This window comes from Rhipicephalus microplus, chromosome 6, assembly GCF_043290135.1.
Source record: "Rhipicephalus microplus isolate Deutch F79 chromosome 6, USDA_Rmic, whole genome shotgun sequence".
Taxonomy (NCBI): Eukaryota; Metazoa; Arthropoda; class Arachnida; order Ixodida; family Ixodidae; genus Rhipicephalus; species Rhipicephalus microplus.
In genome coordinates this window covers 186,831,964-186,854,673 of record NC_134705.1, presented here as the reverse complement: position 1 = coordinate 186,854,673, position 22,710 = coordinate 186,831,964, and the positions used below count along the sequence as shown (strand labels likewise).

Below are 22,710 nucleotides of genomic sequence, written 5' to 3'. Positions count from 1 at the left end.
ACTCGTCCTACTTAGTTGGACACATTATTAATGAGAAGACAAAATGATGCCGAAGAAAGTAAATTTTATGTTATAGTAATTGTTATGTCAATGTGAAGAAAGAGAAGCGGATGAAAAGATAGTCTGCCGGTTGAAAAGACCCAGTCAGTGGCGGATATAGAGGAGGGGTGGTAAGGGCAATCCCCCCCCCCTGAAGTCTGTGTCAGCACCCCCCCCCCCCCCCGTCACTTGAGCGCTCGTAGTCCACCCCATATCACCAATAGGAACGAAGGAGCGAAACCACTTTGAGCAGACATTAACGACGTTTATGCTATAATGAGGTTTTTCTTCTAGTAAAAACAAAAACGAAATGACCACGCCCCTCTCAGGTGTTACTTCAGGCAACCACCTGAATTAATCCAATCAAATAGCAATGATTAGACAATAAATCGGCTATGGTGAAATCTTGTTGAATCACAGCCTCGTCGCCGTCATTGCGCGATAGGTTGCAAATCTTAACGTTGACAAATATTAACGTCAAATCTTGACAAATCTCAACTTTGATCTCGTGACGCATTCATATGCATGCTAGAGCAACAGCGCGAAATAAAGGACAAATGAAGAGAGAAAGCAAACCACAGCCTCCGGTGAAGTTTAACACCGAAACGCTATTGGATGTCTGTTTACCTTTCGCAAAGGTTTGACGTCACAAAAGAACACGTGACAATGAACATAACAGCGGCGCAGTTACCTTACGTAAGATGGTTTGCGTAATAACAACATTAACCTCGCGTCGTCCTCGTTACGCAAGCTTATTATAATCAAAATTTTCGGCCAAACGTATTCCTCTACACTGCTGTCCCACGTACCTCCGTTATGTACGCAAAGACGCGTTCTTTTTTTTTAATACTGTTACTTTGTTTTACCTTCGCTGTACCTATCGATACAGGCTTATCATCAATCTCATCTCGACCGATATAGCTAATCTAGAGCTTCCTCGAATAGCCCTCCGTCCACTATACCCCTACAATCTGCTTCTCTATATCTTTCCAATCTCCTAACTTCCGCATATCTGTCTCGTATCTCCCACTCCTCCTAATTCCGCTTCAAGGCGACAGAGCTCGGTTCACTGCCAACAACCCTGGACCTCCTCTTTCGGACGGTCTCAGACCTGTTCTCTCTCCCGCGCGATGACAACCCGTACAGTTTTGTCTATCCAGGTCATCGGCATGAGAAGTGATCGAGTATTCCGCGTTGTGTGGTAAACTCCCGCCTTATCGCACGCTCATATCTATTACATCTATTGCCCGTGCTTGCAGACGGGCGCGCTGACTCGGGCCAAGGGCGAGCCCCTGGAGCAGCTGATACTGAGCTACATTATCGGAAACAGCCTGCGTTCATCCCTCAGCATCGCCTACTGCTTCTTCTTCATGTGCGCCTTCGCGTGCATCTCAAGGTGAGAGGAAGTTTTCGAATAGGGGCCCCAAAAGTTTGGGTCCCCAAAGCCCTTTGCGTACGCACCCTTTGGGTCAAGCAGGAGCGTATAGTTTTCGAATATAGGTCTCCGGTGCTTTGGATACTCGCTCAAAATTCTCGGTCATGTCACGTCAGTGGGTGCCATCACATTTGTCTCACGCAGAGCTTTTCCCAATGGGCATTGAAACTCCCTCGGACATCCGGATAAAGTCCGAACGTCCACGTACTAAGCAGATGTCCACGGGACATCCGAAGGATACTAATGTCGAATTAAATTTTTACATCCGTTTGGCTTTCTCTAGCGGACGCCCCCGGGACATAACGAGAAGGACGTACTGTAATTGGGGCAGCTTTTGGGGCTCCCGCGAAATTCGAGAAACATAGCGTTCAACCTGAAACCTGAAACTCTCCAACCTGAAATCTCACCCCTCCTCGTGTGTATAGGAGGGTGGCGGCCCCCTGATCACCCTACGAAGAGTGCAATTTCGAGTTGGGCGTTCAAACCGATTCCGAAGGAGTAGCGCGAAGTCTGCCACGCACATCTACTCACTCGGAGCTGTGTTCATAGGCGTGCCCATTGTTCCTCTTTCAAGGGCAGAGGAGGGAGGGGCGTACTGGCTTTATTGCAGCGCCTCCCCTAAGACACTTTCTGCCCCCCCCCCCCCGCCCCTCTTAAGACGTTAAGGCAGAGCCCCCCCCCCCCCCCCCAATCCCTGTGGGCATGCCTATGGCTGGTGGTGCTGTTATTGTATAAGTATAAGGGTTATGGCCCAGCATGTTTTTTTTCGACTAATCGCAGCAAAAGGCCTCTCCTAGGTGGTCAAACCTCCTTGGGCGGCTCATGTTGAATTCCAATAACTGTTTATTTTCCGTACTCACTACCGGAAAGCCAGGGACAAGAGGCAAGCCATTGCAAGAAGCACCCCAAGAGTATATATTGATCTGCGGTTAAATAAAAGCTCCTCGTCAATCAGCGTTTGACCCTGTCCCTTCCTTCTTCATCCCGTCGTATCGCTGCTTGTCCGAAGTTCAGTATGTACCAAAAAACTCGGATTGACACTATATATCAACTTGTACGCTTAGGCATACACTATATAGACGAAAAACTTGGCTGCCACACGGCATTTAAATGAGCGCCACACGTGTAGTGGCAACATGGCACTGTATATCTGTTTAAAAAAAAACGTTCAGAATGCTTCTGAAGAAATGTGTAAGTGCGCTGCTGGGTTTTACCTCTATAGCCGCACTAGTTATACGCATTTAGCCTGTCCAGATCTCTGGAGATAAGCGCTCCAGAGATATAGGTGAGATATAGTAATCCGATATGGTGAATACTTTTCGCGAGCGATCACTTGTGCCCTCGTATCTCTTCGCACGTAAGGCGCGGGGACGTACGGCCCTGACCGAGTTGCAGTGTTGCCAGCTCACGAGCTAAGCGCGCTGGATGCATGAGAGGTAAAACGACGAAAAAAGCGTACTCGACTAAGGTGAAAGGCGATATGATCGCGGAGTATTACGGAATGCCTTACGATTTAGCAGTCTCTCTTGCAATACACGACGCGTTTTCGACGCCGTTTTTTTTTTTTTGGCCCCTTTTGCTTAAATGGACACTAAAGCGAAACATTAATTAGTTTATACCGATAAATTATGCCCTGAAAACTCTGTGGGCGTCCATCTCGTTGCATTAGGTTTACTAATAGATGAGCAAGCCAATGCCAAAAGCTTCGCTTTCGAATTTCCCGCCGAAATTTTCGGCTAAAACGTCATGGATTTCAAACTTCAAATTTTTTTTTGCCACATTGGCAGAACGAAACTTTCCGATACTCGGTACGTTAAGCCTCGGACTTCCTCACAAGGCAGTGTACTTTATATTCTTTTTTCGATTACCAATTACGTAGGCCCTAGTAGATGCCATCAAAATCTATGACGTCATGGCAAATGGTGCACGTGTGCGTGCGCAGGATTCCCCTTCAGAGGGGCGAAGTTTCGTCGCAGTGCCCTGCCTGCCTATTACATCAATTTATGGGGCTGACGTTGCGCCACCCACCCCCTGAATTGCAATGTCCCCTCCCAATTATACTAATGTATATAGTTGACTTTTTCGCCCCCCCCCCCCCCCTTCCCCGTGCGCGCATGCCTATGCTGGTGCGAGAAGGTGGTGTCACCGCCAGCATTTTCTATTCCCGCATTTTCTCGCTTACCAAGCATCGTCTCGCAGTATACGTGCATCGATAAAGAGTAGTTTACAAAAATCGCAAAAAAAAAAAGAGAAGAAAATCCTTTTTTCTTTAGCTTTCTTCTAATGCGTAAGCATTTTGTGTTGGTGCCTTAGCAAAGCCAGGAGGGGTTGTTTAGCAGGTTTGTACCCCCTCCTTTCCCACAATCGCTGCGTCCTCGTGCACGGCCTCCGAGATGGTAGGCGCACGCGCCCGCCATCTCGGAGGCCGTGCTAGGCGCTTCCCGAAGTTTCACAGTACAGTGAGTGAGCAGCTTTTAGCGCAGGATTCAGAACTACACCAGCCGGTACACAAGTTTTTTTTTTTTTTTCTTATTGCGGAGCACTTTAGTGGGCCGGGCTGTTGATATGCTACACTCTTAAAAAAAAGTTAGTAAAAAGGTAGTAACTGCAAGCGAACAGGTAGTAACGACAACGGTTACTACCTTTCCTGAACCGTTCCTAGCTTCTTCCTACCTATTTACTACTTACATTAGTAAACAGTTGCAACCTAACTGCAATAGGGTAGCAACTGCAGCTGTTACTACCTCTCTTGAATTTTTACTACCTCTTTGCTACCTATTTACTACATACATTAGTAAGCAGTTACTAGCTGCATGCAAAGAAGTATAGTAGCTGCAACGTTTACTACCTCACTTGAGGTATTACTAACTTTTTCGTATTCTTGTTAGTAAAGAGTTGAAATGTTGAGTAGTTGAAGGTATTGAAATACAAATTCTATACTTGATCACGGTCTCTCTCTTCACCAAGCCCAGGGGTGGTTCATGACCCTTATATATATATATATATATATATATATATATATATATATATATATATATATATATATATATATATATATATATATATATATATATTATTCGAAGGTCGTTATTCGAAGGTCGCAGGTTCGGTCCCTGCCCACGGCAAAGTTATTTTTTCACCCACTTTTCTTTCTTCACGTTTACATTACAATTTGGTCTAATACCTTTCCCTATACTTTCCTCTTGGCATTATTGTCTGTTAGATCTCATTATTATTGTGTCAAAACACGCAAACACGAGCCCTTAATTATACACTTCTTTCCCTTATATATATATATATATATATATATATATATATATATATATATATATATATATATATATATATATATAGGCACCATGTGTAAAAAACAGAAAATATTCTATAGGTGTAAATTTTCACAGCTGTACATTTGCATAACTCTAAGCTAACAGGCCCTAAGCCGTAACTTTGTGGCTGCCCATTGTGTTTCATGTTGATTAACCGAAATTGTTCGCTGAATGATAATATTTCGGTTGCAGTTGAAGGTAGCAATTTCACATTAACAGCAGATGTGCGCATCAGATAGTCCAAAGCAACAATCATATCAATTATCCGCTCCGGATACTACTAAATAAACAGAGCAATATGTAACAAAGTAACCATGCACAATGCGTTTCACTATAAATGTGGTGGATATCATTTAATTTGTTATCACACAAAGTGCCATGCGCTCTGCAGCAATACAGTGGGAAGAGACCAATAACACTGATAAAAGAAAAAGAATGTAACAAGCTTTGGTTAGAAAACAGTAGATGAAAGGGTGCATCAGGTACAGTAAAAGATAAATACAGTAAAGACAGCACACTAGAAACCATACACTAAAAGAGAGATGTAACATAAAATCATACGTCATCTTCAGTTGCGTAGCCAGGGAGGACATTTCCAAATACACAAACTCCAGAGCAAAAATATATGAAGTATGACTGAAACCCCTCTCCTAAAAAAACATTGGCTACGCTACTAGTAGTTTAGATTCAGCCCGTGACAAAAAGCTGTCTAAGATGACAATTTGGACATCATTCAACAATCATAATTTCAGGCCGTAGCATCAGCTCAGCACCAAAATATAGGTCAAGAACTTGAGGTGATGGAAGATTGAAGGGCTGTACAAGTTTTTGCTCGTCTGTATTGTCGACAACATACGACCAGCGGTGACGATCGAATCTGACTGTCATGAGCACATCTACAAGCAGGAAAAGGCTTCCGCAGTAAATATACAGCCTTCTTATTTGGCCAAAAAGTGGCAGCTGTTGCTTCTCTAGGATGACTACATCGAACTTTTTGAAAACCAAGTTTTCCACCTCGGCAGAACCAACTTCCCACACTGGAATGCCAGGAGAGACAACTTTGCGCATGTATGAGCACAAGTCTTCTAGCTTCAGCTGCCTGGATCTTTTAGTCTGTATGCCACGGTCCACTTCTAAGTTGGAAAATTCGAAACTCTGCAGCAACTGGTGTCTTTCTGCGATAGACTTGCATATATTTCGAAAGTTTTGGTTGCGCTGTGCAATAGTTTTCATGTACTGGTGTTTGGCTTCATATCGCATGCACCAGTATTGCTTTAGTGGACCAAGTTCACTGATGAGCCGAGGGTAATGAATCAAGAAATGCAGTTTGGGTATTATTGCACCAGGGTAGAGAGCAGCAAATGAAGATAAAAAAAATCGTATTTCATCTTGCAGATATGCCAAATGGTCGTGAGGAATCTTGTCGGCAAATGTTATATCTGCAATGCTTCTCAGAAGTAGGTACACTTCCCAGTGCTCATTTTGTTTAGGAACAATATCTGCAAACATAAGAGAAAAAAATCTGAATAGGCACCACTTTTGAGAAGCTGTTCCCTTGTATGCACTTTGCCCATTAAGAAAGGATTTCACGACTTCTTCCGGTTTGTTCTTTTTGTCGTGAGCACCAAAAACGAATGTGCGGATACGATCAAGGTCTGAGTGCCTAATTACTCCAGAACGAAGCAGGCCTTGCAAAATGTGCCTTAATACATGTGGAATGGCTCCCTCCAGCACATCGTGCATCAAGTCCGGAGGCAGTTGCACTGTCACATCAAAATAGGCAACATCTGTGAGTGGAGATTCATCTTTAACGCCGTACAGTGCTGTGCCTAGCTGCCTATTTATTTTAGCACTTGCAACGTGGTTTTGGTGCAAGGGCAGATTTCGAACCTGAACATCACTCTCGTGAAAGGCAGTGTTGAACGCCGAGTTTGGTGAAGTACAAAATCTGCATGGACGACCACGGCTGAAAGAACACGTGAATCCGCCAAGTCGATTCATTGAAAGGTTATCACCGGAAAAGGCAACAAGAATCGCTCTCACCTTTACCGCAACAGAGTTCTTCCACAGAGTGAAACCAGTCATCCATAAAGCTGATACGTCATCTACAACTGGCTTCAAAATAACATTGATTCCGTGCTTGATGACAAGTCTATATGGTGCAACTAAAACTACATGGATAGAGCTGAGCTGTGATCTGTATTTGGCATGGATGTTTACCACGCTGAAATACACGACAAGGATTTTGTGAACACCCCGCTTTGACCCCAGCGGATTCACTATCTCCACTTCGTCGCTGTACAACACAAAAAAAAGCGTATACTGCGCGCCATCCTCGAGTAGTGCATGCAACTTTTCTTTGTATATGCAGCCATCCCTAAAATTATGCAGCGTTGGTGAAGGCGCTCCTGTTGAGAAATCTAGCTCTATGTGGTCGCGGAAGTTCTCAGAGGACATAAGATTTCGCATGACACCACTTATAGGAACAAACTGAAAAGTCTCACCAGCACCAAGATCACGCACTTCAGGCTTTACGTAGGGCAGGTGACGCTTGGCGAATTGCTCTCGCTTATATTTACTACTTGCTGCTTGAAAAATATCCTCTAAGAATTCACCAGCGAGTAACTTGCGCAGTTCGATTCCTGCCGACTCCATCGCGATGTTATTTTCAATGACAGAAGCGAATGTCCGAATTATGTCGAGAAAGGTAATCTTGAAGTCATTGAAAACACTTTCTGCCGTAGAGTGCGGTAGCTTGTGCACTTCTGCAACACGAAAAAAAAGTAAGCACAGCTGTTTTTTTATTTTCAGCACGAAGTCGTTGATTGTGGTCACTCGAGCAGTGGGAACAGAGACCGCATCGCATTCCGTGTTGATCATGTTCGACGAGCAACCAGATGAAAACATTTCACTGTGATCACCCACTGTGTCGTGCGCAGCGCAGCTTGTTGTGGCACGCACCGGTGGTTCTTCGAGGACTGTTGGTTCAACACCGGCTTCCTCTGCGTCATCCATGTCCATATATCGTCTGTGCACACGGTAAATGTGCCTTCGATAAGATTCGAACTCACTGTAGGTTTTCGCACACCCATCCACACCGCACATGATAGAAAATCTATTGTCGTGGCGATGGTCTCTTATGTGCCAGACGACTTTGCAGAGCTTCGTGGACGAGAACGCACATCTTGGGCATGAGTGTAACATGTTCACTCGCGGCAGTATTTGCGTACAGCCGCTGGGCGGTATTCTGGACTAAGTACGCCGACGGCTCACCATGATTACAGGTAGCTACATGGCAGACGTAACTGCAGTTCTATCCGTAGTTTTCACCAGCCGAACTGGGCCAGCATGGCTTACCATTTAGGACCAAAAAGTTGACAAGACGGCGGAGGGCGAAAAACATGAACCGGCAACACGTGGAAGCTCCGCATTCTTTGAGGGTTTTTGCACGGCCGGGCTAGACTGCACCTGGAAGGCGGGCGTCGTGGAGGAAGGGGGGGGGGGGGGTGGGTGGCAAGGGTGAGATATTTTCACTGACAATAAGGATAAGGAGTAGTTGCCTTTACACGGGAATTCATGTGCCGTCTTAGCTGCGGGTAGCGAGAGGGTACACATTCCTACACGTGTCTAGCAGCGCCGTGAATATTGGTCGATGCAGAAACGGTTTCTTTCAAAATCAAGTTCAAGATCTAGTGAAGGATTCGACGAAACACCGTCTGGCGAGGGGCATACGTGTCTTGCAAATAAACAAACACTCGCCAAATTTGCAACGATATACGTTGCAATTAGCGAGCGTTTGTTTATTTGCAAAACAAGTTCAAGATTTGAAAAAGCCACGCTAAACTGGACGGACATGCTTTTCGTGGAAGTACACTGTGCAGGTGGATTTCTTGGACCTGCCCTTCATCGTGCCCGAAATACAGGCTGCCCGTAGGGAAAGCGCATGGGTTGGTTTACTTCATGCCACGCACGTGCTTATTGTGACATTTCATTCGTAGGGCAAGTATTGAACTTCCTGAGAAGCTACGGCAACATAAGAGCGATGTCCCCAAGTTCCAGTGACAAAGAGTACGTTCGCGGACCACGGCATCTATTTTCACAATGCCGGCGTCGTCGAACAAGATGCAGCTTATTTAAACAGGTTTTCGCGAAATCCTGGCCTATCCAAGACAGTCAGTCAGTCAACAAACTTTTTACACATTCCCCTGAGGAGCTGACGTCTTTCAAGACGGCTGGTCGGCTGCGGGCGGCACCCACGTCGGTACAGGAAGGGCATGCCCCTTTCGCAAGGAGACAGCCAGTAACTTCAACCGGCTTAAGGTGCGCTGCTAATCGAGTGCGCTCAATATAATTTCGCTCATCATGAAGAATAGGCACGACCCCACGGCAGGAAGAAAAAGTACGCGAATCGTGGAATTTTTTCTTGCAGCTAAAAAAAAAGAAGAAAAGAAGTGGATATTTCAAGGGCTAGTTTTTCTTTGTTAGTCTTGATATTGCACCTAAGAACAACAAAACAAAACATTTGTTTACTCCTTACTTTGATTGGCGTCCCTCTGTTTCAAGTAAAGTCCATTAATTAAAGGACTGCACAGCAAGCATAACCGCAATTAGTCTCCTAACCATGGTTATAGAAATTAAACGGGTGATTCCACGGGAGATAAGGTAATAAACCGAACTGAAGTGAGATCGACAGGAATCTGAAAAGGATGTATCACATTTGATTGAGTATTTCATATTTTATGTATATAGCACCAAGCAGCCCGAAAAGGAACCCAGTTTTCTTTTAAACTGCATAATTTATGGGATCAAAAATATGGAACATATTCAATGCGGGGGACCAATTTCATCACCCGTCGTTCTCGACAGGTGATGAGGGTGTTATAAGCAAACATTACCGTTGAATTTTTTGTGTGAAATGTATGCGACAGAAACAGTAAAGTAACATTTATGAAACGTACTTGTAAAGCGAAGGAAACTATTTTTGAAAAATTTCTGAATATGCAACACTAAGTATAAATTGTTGTTGGGCGATTTGATTTAACGTCAGTAGGGTACATAATACCGCAAACTTGGAAAAAACACAGATTCTAGTAAATAAGTAGGAGGGAGCAGAAAGGTCGTGCGATAAACTTCTTTGTTTATTTGAAAGAACAGGCCACCAGATTACAAATCTCTGCGAATGCGTGCGTCAAAATCGGTAAACACTGGTCACATTCGCGTGTCAGAAAGCTGCAGCTCGTTTTGGTAAAGTAAAATAGTCGTATCAATAATGTAAGCTGTGCCTCTTTTCTTAATGTCAAACGCCCCCAATAGCTCGCACTAATGTTTCGTTGCTTCTGCCTATTATCTTGACCTCGCGAAGCCGAGGATCACATCTGCAGGCTATACCATGCGCAGGTAAATACGCATTTCTTTTATTCTTTAGAGATAAAGGATGCTCCCGAGTCGGTCGTTGAGACAGCGTCCTGTTTGGCCTACGTACGTATTCCCACACGACAGCGGTATTTATGCAACCGTCACGCATTTCACATAAGGTATGGTGTGCTTCTTCAGGCATCCAGGCATTTCTGTCAACGTGGCTGACCCACGGACACCGTCCAGCCAACTTGTGTGGTGCCGAGATTACGCCCACGTACCATGCTTATTCCAGCTCACAATCATCAAAAGGTAGCAAAGGTTTGCTTTTGCGTCCACGTCTGGTGATGATGTAAAAATTTGAACGACTCTCGAGTGCAACGATCCCGGCGGCGATACCAAATGTTTGTTTTGTCGAGAAGTGGGTGACACGTGTTATTGGTACCTACTTTACACAGTGTTTAGACTTGAGTGAATAGCCGTTTGTAGAAGAATTATTAAGATGCTCGCTTAGCCGAATGTTTACACACCGACACCAACTCGAACAATCAGCCATTTTTACACACCAACCCGGTTGCCCCACGTACACCCACCTCAGTTGTCTATTGGCACAATGGTCACAGTAACTTAGAGTGGTCTAGAGTGGCTATAGACCACTCTGGGCTCCGTGTTTCGGAGCACAAACCGAGATCTCAACCAAAAAGTGTCACTTTTTTTGGTCTAGTGAAATATGCCGATGGAATATGCATGCCGATTCGACGCTGCAGTGTACTGGTTTAATATGGCAGACAGTGTGCCATCTTAAGAAGCGGAGGTTGGGAATACTTTCTAAGAAGAATAATAAAACATTAATTGGACAACTGCAGATCGAGAAGACATACGCGCCCGATATGTTTGAACTCTTTAGTGTGATTCAGCGGTCCTCTGGATACCATTCAATTGTACGATATGCCGGGGCCATCCTGATTAAATGCGTCGCAGTGGTCTAGCTAAACTATATATGGTCATATCTCCGACGAGCTTTGTAAAGGCAGCCACCCGCCCCATTATTCTGTCAACTAACATGATTTTAATTAGAACTAACAGACAATGACTCCAAGAAATATATAGAGGGTGTTATTAGAAGTAATTGCAATGTACATGTAAAGAAAGAAAATGGCATGGAAAGATAGCAGTCCGCTGGTAGGGACCAAACCTGTGACCTTCGAATAACGCATGCGATGCTCCAGAGCAGGGGTTCGCAACCTGCGGCCCGCGAGGCACTACTATATATGTGGCCCCGGCAGGACGTCCACCCCCCCCTCTCCTTCTAACCTTATTTCTTCGTATACTTAAAGGACCAGGCAGTTTTGGCCTAAAATGCAATTTTTTTAGTAACCAATGTTTAATTGGAACCTCATGACGCGTGCTTAAAATAAACATGATTTTACAGTTTTTTTACATTATCCCTTTGCTCGCAAAGCCCCCCCCCCCCCTTCCATTTGGCCCGTCGCTGTGCCAACTTCTGCTCTATATATAGAGCATCGCACGTGTCGAAGGTTCGGTCCCTGACTGCGGTAAGTTACCTTTTCGTCCACTTTTATTTCGTCAAACTTACATTGCAATAACTACGAATAACATTCCCTATACTATCTCTGGCATCATTGTCTGTTAGTCCTCATTAATATTCTGTCGAACAAAGAAAAACGAGCCGTTCAGTTTTCACTTCTTTCCTTCAGCCAATGTATGTATATCTTTCCTAACAGAACAACAAGACCTTGAAGCAACAAAAAAAATTTCTCACACAGGTTTTGATAGTGAATATTACCTACATGCAACACAATCACTCCATTAGAGTCTCTCTCGGAGTGAGACCGTGCGGAAGTGACATAATATCGCTTGTAGAATAAATGATGTTGACACCGGTGATTGTTTTGTCACGAACTCAATGGCCACGATAAATGAAATCTTAGCACTTCATTCACGTGCTCGGAGAACATATTCAAGTTCTCATCGAATGGCCGAGAGATAACAGAATTCTTTGCCTACATTATGCTTGAAGCAGTTTGTTTTTACGAGTGGCCTTGAAAACTGTGTCTCACACCTTTCAAAACAACACGTGGGGAGCTGCATCACACTATCTGAAATAACACAACCGCTGCTTAATTAGTATTGAGCGAAGTGGTAGCTGCACATGACTTCTGTCGTCGTAAATTCACGTTAAAACGGACGTGGCATCTGCCTACACGAGCGAGTCATGCAGCAGAGAATTAATATAAATTAATTAATTTGTGCGCTCGATGCACACAAATTGAATTGAGTTAGCTTCTTTGTGGTGGTCTTACTTATTTGTACCAATGTCCATCTGGTTAAGCGCATAATTGTAAGCTATATAAACATGGAAGGTGGTGGCGCGTTACAGTGTCGAACGTTAGGGGGGGGGGGGGGGGGCAGTGGTTTTCAGAATCGGAAAAGAAAGGAAAAGTGAACCCCGCAAATATTTGCCGCCAACTGCGACACCTGAGCAGTGGTTCACTGGGGAAGGGGGATAATAGACTAGAGTGGAGAGATGAAATGGGAATAAGAAAGCGAGAGAAGAGACCAGGAAAAAAAAAGGGGGGGGAGAACTTGTTCTCTTTTCATGCCCTTCTACTCACTCGCTGTCCCCAACTGGACCGGCATAATGAATAAAATGTTCTTTATTACCTTCGCATGCCAGCTACAGGTTTCAGACAGGACAAATTTCCGCTGCACAGAGCCAAATGGTCTTCAAGATTCAAAATTTTAACAACAGACAGCGTCGTTGTGATAGTTACCTTCAGGAGGCGCTGATTACTGAAACGCGGCAGGGGGCGCACACATCGACGGAAGCTGAGCCAGGCTAGGGTGGCTAGCCAGGCAAAGAGCAGGTTGTCGCAGTGTGAACGTGTCAGCAGCTTTCCTCCCGCGCCCACGTGCTTGTGTATTCATGGAGCCGCCGGAATTCCAATATTTGGTGTCATTTCAAGGCCGCAAGAAGATTATTTCTGCTCGTGGACCGACGGAGGCGGACATTTTGGAAGCCTTGAAGACGACAGACTTTGGCCATTCTTTGCAAGCATGCCGGATTGAGGTATGTTGTCTCTATCCTGAAGTGCATCGAATTGCATTGTGACAGTGGCCCAAACAGTACTGATTATATTCCGTTGTTAGCACGTGCTTCAACAGTTTTACCAAGCATGCGCTCGCGCTTTTCGAAGCGTGGGGCTTTTCTTGCCCTGCTCTCTCACTGGAGCTGTCGGCCCGCGAAGCGTGCACGTGGTCTCGGAGTTGCTGATGGGAGATGTAAACCAGGTTTAATCTCCGCTTCGGCGGCGCGCAACCACCCTTTGCTGGCATTCGCAGTGGTTGTGTTGCGATAATGTAATGGTGCGAATCGGCTATCGGGGTGGTTTTAAAAAAAAAGTGAAGAAATAAGTGTGGCCTCGTAACTGTGGCTCACTTCGGAGGTCAACTCAACAACACTGCACCGAGGATGGGGAAGTGGGAATGACAGATGTAGAGGATGAGAGGTGAAAATGGTAAAAAAAAATGCGCACTCGATCTGTCTCTCGGAGGCACGCACGAACTTTCATTAGCGGAAAGTGGGGCAGCGCGCTTGGTCATCCAGTTATCGAGCAGGCAATGCACCAAGACACGGCGTTGGTAAGATGAGTGGCCGTCGCTGAGTTCGTTTCCTGGTGTTCAAATTGAGCGAGATTGTTCACGAATAAAGGCATAGCTAGGATGTTAAGAGGTTAGGTATGTAAGGAGATCAGCAAAAAAAAGTAAGACTTTTGTACCGCACGTAAAACATGAAATCAATAAAATTGGACTACAAGAAAGACTTATTATCAATTTCGAAGGACATGGAATAGGCTAATTTCTGTGGTTACTGCATGTATCTTCCATAGTGAAAATAGCGTGGGTGCAGAAGCTGCTTGTTAGCATCGGCATGCGCAGGGTTCCCCTCTGAAGAGGGGGGCTGGGTGAAGGTTGCACGCCGGGCACGTTCTCTCCCCCCACCCCGAAATTTTTTTTCGCTCTGCCTACACAGAACAAAATGAACGTTTACCTGCCCGGTACCCACTATAGATCAGAAACGTGCCCTCCCCTCTGAAAAAGATATCTGCATACTACCCTGGCTGACTTTGCGCTGCCTTCTGAAACTCAGCAGCCCTCTCCCTATTGTGTCAATGAGTGGGGCAAACATGGCGACCCCCTTCTACGTCTTAATTGACAATAGGGTGAGGGGCGGGGGGACCGCCAGCTGTGCTCCCAGGTATGCTCGTCAGAAACTGAAAATTCTCAAAGCTAGCGTAAAGTGTTGTGTGTGTGTGTGTGTGTGTGTGTGTGTGTGTGTGTGTGTGTGTGTGTGTGTGTGTGTGTGTGTGTGTGTGTGTGTGTGTGTGTGTGTGTGTGTGTGCGTGTGCGTGTGTGTATGTGTGCGTGCGTGCGTGCGTGCGTGCGTGCGCGCGCAGTCTTGTGTTCTGGATGCTTGTTCACCAATGCTGTACGTTTGCCCCACGGTCGGCATTTCTGTCTCGCAGGTGTCGTTAGGTGTGTTTAATGCTTTGTATTCTTTGATATATTGTGTTGCTTTGTGTAGTGAAATCATCAATAATTATTAGGTGTGTGAGTATTCAAATTACCAATGGAATAGCGACGGATCCTTTATCTCTATTTAGCTATTTCATTGCCGAAATGTGTGCACTCGAAACATTAATGGGCTATCAACACTGTATTTATTAGCGCATGATTTCGCTTCTGCAAAAAACTATGGTGTTGCCAAGCGGTGGTGTTGGATGTTGAAACACAGTTTGAATTTTAGCCATTTTTGTAAAGGTGATAGCTGCCAGGTAAAGCCAGCTACATAGGTCAGAGAAAGTGTTTCCCAGAAACAGTCTGGAAGATAGAAGTGCAGCATAGCGTTCTTGCAGAGTAATATGAGAAGCACGATCATAAGATCGACTTCGACATCGCTTCTGTTCTTGAAACAGAAAGGAATCTATGAAGGAGGCTCTTGTTCAAATGCTGTTACATTCAGAACACACCTGTAAACATGAACCGGTCGTTAGGAACAATTCCCTCTGTATACGTTCACAGCCTCCGATACGCGAGAGAAAGAGAAAGCAGGGGCCATTGTCAAACAAGACGGGGAGATGCTTCCATGACCAATATAGTCATCTCCTTAGGAAAATACCGAATTGGTTCCGAAACGTCGAGATCTCTACGAACTTGGCTAGAGCCATTTCTAATTTCTAAATTGTGATACACTGTAGAAGAAAAGTTTGACGACAGAGATAACAACAGAGCTAAAAAATTTGCTTCAGCTTAGCGCACGCAAGAAATGCAGCCTAATAATTCCTTCAACGTGCGAAAATATAAGGCTCCATGGTCTATTGAATGAAGACTTGTGCCATTAGCGTATACAGTATTTTATAGATAGCAGATACTGTGAGTGTGGTTTTTCGTTGTAGCACAGTGATTATCTTCTGCTAGTACAGCAATCATTAAATGCTTTTGTTTATTTCTAATTGATGTTATGAAACAGTGAAATTTCACAAGTTTAATTGTCACTATTTCACAAATCTGAACTTACTGATACCGAATGTCCAGACGAGTAATTTACAATGCTCTTTACAATACATACATTAAGGGTTTCTCGACAATACACACGGCATCATGATAATAATAAAAAAAAACAGGACAAGTAAAGTGATTCTAGGGTGCTATTGAATATAACATTGGTAGTCTGCTTACTTCAGGTTCTGTGCCTATTGAGGTAACTTTATGGGAATTTGAACATCACATCTGAATCTCTTTCAGGTATACAACGTCCGACATGATGAATTTGTGGACCCACCAGCTGGCCATGTCTTCTCTGAGAAAGATAAAATCAGGCTTGTGTGCAGTGAAAACTTCTTAATGAGCTGCAGGTCAGTACCTAAATTTCAGGTGCCAAGTTTAATATTGCTTTTGGAAAACTGCATCACTTACTAGCCTCTGTTTTCAGCACAACTGACAAAGTGACAGCAGTGCATGAAGGTAGCCTGCCCAAGACCCTTGAAAGTAATGAGCAGTCACCTAGTCAGCAGCTTGCCTGCTGTGAAAATGATTATAGGCTACCACCTGTGCCCTTAGATATTAAGGATGCGATTGAAAGGACACAACCAGGAAAAGTGTCCAGTCACACTAAATCCCGCATTGTAGGGTGGATTGCAAATCATCTCATGACTATAACAGTGTAAGTATAGGCATGTATTTGCATGTGTTTAATTCAGTACAGGTTTTAAAGTTGCTCTTTTTTACAGCTATCCAGGAAGCCTCTACGAAGCAGCTGCAAAATCTCTCGTGTTGGAATATCCAGTGCTAAGGGACACTATTGGCACAGGCTGGGTAAGCACTAAAGCAATGGCATTCCTATAACTTTATTGGGATGTCATACATGTTGGTGAGCTAGACTGCAGGTGCCCTTCAAGTTATTTTGTTCTTGGAGAGCATTCAAGAAGTTTCAACCCCATATTTATTACATTTGAATAATTGCCATGCATGTTCTTAGAGTCGTTTCATCGAACTCTGATAATGGCAGACATTAACTTGAGGGTTTGATAATAATCATCAACTAGGTGCCCATGGCCAATATATTCATATCATGCATTAATAAAGTTAAAAACTGGCCCTGGTTATAAGCTTTAACACCGGTTTAAGAGGATAAATACAGATGTAATGCATCGCTTCTGGGGATTGAATATTACCACTAATTGTATATGTAGTTTCTAATCACAGCTTGAATAGAGGCTCACACAAGCTCAGTTCTGCGACTGAAATGCCACGATCTTCGCCATGCCGCATGGCTCCAGCACATACATAAAATGCAGGAACCGGAGTTTGGAATGAGCAGATAAAGCTAAAATACAACAGATATGCTGATATTACTAGGAACAGCTAAATTTGCCAGGTATTGTCACCTGAATCTGCTTCTGCCCCATAGCAGGTTAAAAGCAGTGTATCAAGGTTCCCAAAGAATCATTTGCTTCAAAAGTGACCATGTTCAAAGAGGACAGTGTCCACTGTGCGGAAATTTGAAATAATAAAAAAAATTGTTGTTTCCAGGACTCATGGAAAGTCTCCTTGAAATACAAATTCGCATATATGAGGAAGTCTCTGTGCACAGTTCCAGCTGTTCAAGCAGCGAGAGCAGCTTACGGAAAACGCAAAGACTTAGAAGAAAGCACCAATACTAAGCGGCACTGCCATGTGGTAAGTGAAACGTCAAATGGACTGGTACATAGAACTCAACTATGAAGTCACTCTTATTTTATGTGTGAGCTACTGAAGTAAAACATTATTCATGTTTTTAACGATATAACCTCTTCATATCAACACATTAAGAAGCCAGGCAAGTTTTCAGGGCCATATTGACAGTTAAAGTATAGTAAATGCAAAATAAGACAAAATAAATTTGGTAAACAAAAAAATCATCTTATCTCCTATGGAGAACAAAACAACAACTTTCACAGTTTTCATGCAAGGCTCTATTATTTGAGTCAAGATGGTAACGCTCTATCAAACTTCTATGTGTCCCTGTATGTTTAAAACTCGGCGTTTCAGCAAGTGCCGCGGGCATGTTGCTCGATTCCTCATTCTTTTCTTCATTTTGTAGCTAGGTTCCCGACTTGGCTGATTCCATGCTCCTTGGTTAGCAAGTAGTAGATTTATTGCTCGGTATCAGCTTGTTATTGACATCATGCATCATTCCAGCTTTAAATATTGTGTTCTACATTTTGCACCATACTTATCACTGAAAGTGACTGACAATCCTTTGATTCAACTATTAAACTCGCATGAGTACTGAAATAAGTGGACAGGTGAAATCAAACTACTGCAGCTCAGTGAGCATGTGATGTGAAAGCTCCAACCAGCGATAATTAATGCCCTTTCAGTGGCCACCATAAACAATGCCCATATGCTATGCTTGGCTTCAATATCTGTCTGTCCTCTACATTAGAAAAGCTCCTTATTGCTCTTTATTTGTTGACTACACCATGTAACTATACATAAACCAATGTTTTTCCAGAAGCTTTTTAGAGGTGAACATTTTTTTTTGGGGGGGAGGCAAGATACATATTAGGTTCGAAATTTCAAGTTTTCAAACTTTCTTTTTATATGAAAGAACAAGCACTACTAACTAATATCTGGTCAAAGTTTTACATATATGACATACATATAAAGGCAACAACTCTTGTATTCTAACACCGACACCGCAGTTGGCAATATTTAAAATCAGTGTTACCTCTTCAGACTCCTTCTGATATAGGTAGGAGGCGTGGTTCACTGGTTTTACACACACATTTGCGATATGCTGGTTCACAAGGTGTAAATTTGGAAGTGGTGAAGTGCCGAGGTGGTCGACATTGGAGAGAATCATTGTGAGAACTTTGATATTAACATAATTTATGACACACTCGCAGAGCAAGATGGTATCAGTACACACTGCTTCAGTTCTCTTACGTAAGTCAACCCTGTAATTGAGTTCTCTACACATGTCCAGTTCAAAAAAATGCCAACATTCTTCAACTGAGCTAGCAAAAAGTTGAGTTTTCATGTCTGCCTATTTCATGTCATTTGTCGTGATCTTTCACTGTGCAGTACCATCTTTTTTTTGCTGATTAGATTGTAGATCTCTCCCAACATGTCGCTTCTCAGCATGATGAGGCTACAATTAATAGCCATATTGACTACATGGTGAAAGAAATCAAGCGGCCTATTCCTGACATGCAAAAACTCGGTGATTCTATGGAGCAGACAAGACCATCTAGACAGAAGTGGATGAAGGAAATGAGGCCATCAACAGCAGATGTGGTGCTGAAATACCCTGCTTTGGCAAAGGCTGAAATGGTGAGCAGAAACAGCTGTGGTTTTGATCCTGCTGCAGAAATGTATGTGAGAGAACTTAACAATGAGTTTTTTTATGTTATCGATAGTTGCAAATTTGTTGGTGATTCGGTACAATTTTTTTGTCGTTCTAGCTTCATGAGGAGTTCATTGCTCTCACTGGCGTTAACTTAGAAAAAAAGGTCCTGGAATTTATAAACCGGTATGGAGACCGGTGTTTTGAGCTTGCGAAGTGTCGTCGTTGCGCGAAGGAAGCTGTGAAAGCAATTGAAGAAGAAGTCGAGGCACTGGATGGTGACGAAAAGAAATGTACGTGTAGAAGCTTGCCAGCTTTTCCAGTTTTCCCAAATTTCCAAACTTTTATAAGTCATTTTCATAGGAGTATTACTGTCAATGCCCTTATATGTGAAAGTTTGATGTGCCTAAAAATATTTCGTCAACAGATCGCTTTGCCGTTGGCATTGTCGAGTTGCTGCCCATGCTCCTAAAGGAGCAGCCGCGATTTCTGCAGGGACCGGTGAGCTTATTTGCTTTACCTTTTTTTATATCAGCTAGTATACTTTTCATCAGTGATGCTGATTTTATGTATTACTCATTTTACAGGACACCTACCCTGCCCTTTCGCTGAAGGGCAAAAATGCCTCTGAAGCTACAAACATAGTTGCGAGCTTTGAAGGGCTTAGTGTAGAGGTGCTTGATGTAATTGCAGGTATGACGGCGCTTATGGAAATATACTGGATATTCGATGTCAAGTACAGTGGCGCCAACAAAAAAACATTCACTCTACTTGAACATTTCTGTGGCTTGCCGACAAGTGCAAAGCAGATGCCGCTAGTCATACGGCAAATATCATCGCTTGAAAAGGCAACTTAAGTTATGCCTACAGACGTGTGTTATCAATAAATGTTTTCATATAAAAATGCACTGTGTGGCATATTTCATTGCTCCCTGGCTTTTGGAACAATGCATTGTTTTGTTCCTGACAATGTCAGCCGCATAAACCTGTGGTTTTATACGGCCGTTGACACTCAGCAGTGAATTTGGAGGTGTGTTCGTAGTGTCTTTCATGATAATATATTTCGCAGTGTGGAACAGAACCAGGTGTTTTCCAAGAAAAAGTGCTAAATACCATGATGCAATACATTGGCAATTATTCTGATTTTATATGTATAGTGCATATCTATATTATTGGTATATATACCCGCATTTTCGTCGCATTCATTACAGCTACAATGTTCTCGGTAAAATATGGCCATCAGAATAATCAATTCAACTAACCTGGTGTGCACACAATTGTGTATTCGAAGAGTCTGTCGTACCTCCATACCAGCCGTAGCTAGTAAGAACGTAGCATCGATTACTAACATATTAGCTTCGTAACTTTGGAAGAAGGTAGTGGAACTTGCTACTTTTGGGTAGCAACGGCTTGTCACATATGTTACAACCATATTATAGTAATGGGAGTAGTAGTAACTATTGCTACATATGCCGTTACTAACAGGAAGTAGTAATGGCAAGGCCAGTAACAGTTACTACCCTTGTTGTTGCTACCTGCTGTTAGTAACAGCAACGGTAGTAAGGATTCCTACCCTTGCTTTTACTAGCTGCTGCTAGGAACGGCAAGAGTAGTAACAGTGACTACGCTTGCCGTTACTAACTCCCGTTACTAACAGGGTTGTAACATATGTGACAAACTGTTACTACCCAAAAGTAGCAAGTAGCACTACTTTTTTTTTAAGAGTGTAACACGGAATCGTCCGCAGTTGCCTTCTGATGAAATAAAACTTTTTTTTTCATCCATACATTGCAACAGGTTCTATTTATAGCGCTCTTCCAGATCTCGCTGTGACTGCGCCGTTCCTTACGGGCAGACCTGGCGTTTTATTTACTTTTAATGGTAGTGCTGTAATTAATACACAATTTAAAACGAAATAAAATGGGCGAAGAAGTACCCTTCCCGTCAATGGTATCCGAAGCTACAACCTTCGAATTACGCAAACAGCTATACCGTCTCTCTACATGGGCGCATCCTCGAGCACTCTGCAGGGTCTCGCGCTTCCGCCGCATAATTTAAGCACGAGTCTCCAGATGTCGCCACAAGATGCCACGCAAAAACGGACCGCGCGATCCGATTTGACCAATGCCGAGTAAACCGCGCCGATCTTTTTTTATCTATACAAAGCGCTGACGGAGTTGCCGCATCGCCAGTTTCCCGGGCTAAACGCTCGGATGCGAAGCAAGCGATAAAACACAGATAACGAAGTGATACTAGTTGGCGGACTGAAAACCACGATACGATTGTTAGGGGTGCCGTAGTGGAAGGCTCCGAAAATTTCGACCGTGCACCTGGGGTTCTTAACATGCTCTCAAAGCTAAGTATGCACACACCTTTGCGTTTCGCGCACTAAGCATAGTAAACCTACTAACCGATTAGTTTAAACGAGATATCCTGCAACCGTGGGCGTGACACGTTTGACGATTATGTAGGAGGCCTCTCATTACGTGCGTATATATACAAGGCAAGAAGTGTATACATAAGGGCTTGTTTTTTCGTGTTTGACACAGTAATAATGAGATCTAACAGACAATAATGCCAAGTAAAGGGGAAGTTATCAGACCGTATTGTAATGTAAATGTCAAGAAAGAAAAGTGGGTGAAAAGATGACTTGCGTAACTTGCCGTGGGCAGAAACCAAATATATATATATATATATATATATATATATATATATATATATATATATATATATATATATATATATATATATATATATATATATATATATATATATAGAGAGAGAGAGAGAGAGAGAGAGAGAGATGTAGTGGCGCTAGGGCATGGGCGCGTGCTGGGATGGAAGTAGAGAAGAACGAAGTTTGATAAAAACAGCCGGCCCGCAGCAATAACAAAAACAAATCGTTTACTATCGTTGCGACCGGTGGGTCGGCCTGTGATGCATATGTCATCTATACATCATCATTTACATTACTGATGAAGGCCCGACCACCGGCTGCACGTTGGTAGACGAATTTGTTCTTTCAGAGACGTGCACGTCAGTTTTCATATCTAGACAAAACATAATGCGTAATCTAGTTTCCTAAGATGACGCAACGTCGTTATTATTAATGACAAGAAGCGGAGGAACCTGTACAGACACAACGAAAGAATCGATTTGGCGTTTCAGAGCCCCTCAAGACCGCACAATGTCCGCCTGTCACCGTCGTCTACAGCGGATCTAGCGTATAGGCGCATGTGAACAAACCGAAACATACAAAAACAACAAATAGTTATGAAAAACTATTAACCAGAACAAATTAAATAAAAGGCCACAGCGTCGTTAAAACACCAACACTTATTGACCCTTCAATCAAAGCATGTGTTTAAAAAAAACGTTACCGAGGACGAATTAAGACGCTGTTAACGAGAACGAAATAGAAGGCCACGATTCATAGTTCAACGCACACTAGTTCGCACCGTCATTCGGCATTTAATTATGTTAGCAAATGTAGCGAGGCCCGGCGTCACGTAAACAGCCGACTTTGTGCGAGGCCCACGGGACGGCTCAGTGCTCTCCCATAGTAGAGTACCGAGTACTCTAAATCGTTACGTACTTTTTTTGAATCCCCCCCCCCCTTAAAAGAACGGCAGCATATCCAC

At 43.5% G+C, this 22,710-nt stretch overlaps 2 protein-coding genes across 2 annotated transcripts in view; both read left to right on the top strand.

Annotated features, from left to right (window-relative positions):
* Positions 1 to 22,710, top strand: part of LOC119167002 (transmembrane protein 135-like) — a 48,962-nt gene that overhangs the window by 4,213 nt on the left and 22,039 nt on the right. The window contains exon 2 of the mRNA XM_075867248.1: positions 1,299 to 1,435. Within this exon, the coding sequence (XP_075723363.1) occupies positions 1,299 to 1,435 (137 nt within the window). The remainder of the gene's footprint in view (positions 1 to 1,298; positions 1,436 to 22,710) is intronic.
* Positions 5,068 to 19,975, top strand: LOC119164573 (sterile alpha motif domain-containing protein 3). Its single transcript, XM_037416794.2, has 9 exons — positions 5,068 to 13,249; positions 15,985 to 16,094; positions 16,172 to 16,402; positions 16,470 to 16,554; positions 17,272 to 17,418; positions 18,832 to 19,056; positions 19,188 to 19,362; positions 19,497 to 19,570; positions 19,657 to 19,975. Exons 1-9 carry the CDS (start codon positions 13,106 to 13,108, stop codon positions 19,924 to 19,926), a joined length of 1,461 nt encoding a protein of 486 aa, XP_037272691.1. The 5' UTR covers positions 5,068 to 13,105; the 3' UTR covers positions 19,927 to 19,975.

What these genes read in the sequence shown, in the direction of transcription:
- LOC119164573 (XM_037416794.2), top strand. Translation starts at nt 13,106, where the DNA reads ATGGAGCCGCCGGAATTCCAATATTTGGTGTCATTTCAAGGCCGCAAG. An exon ending in AACTTCTTAATGAGCTGCAG is followed by an intron (nt 16,095 to 16,171) that starts GTCAGTACCTAA and finishes CTCTGTTTTCAG; the next exon opens with CACAACTGACAAAGTGACAG. An exon ending in GGATGGTGACGAAAAGAAAT is followed by an intron (nt 19,363 to 19,496) that starts GTACGTGTAGAA and finishes TTTCGTCAACAG; the next exon opens with ATCGCTTTGCCGTTGGCATT.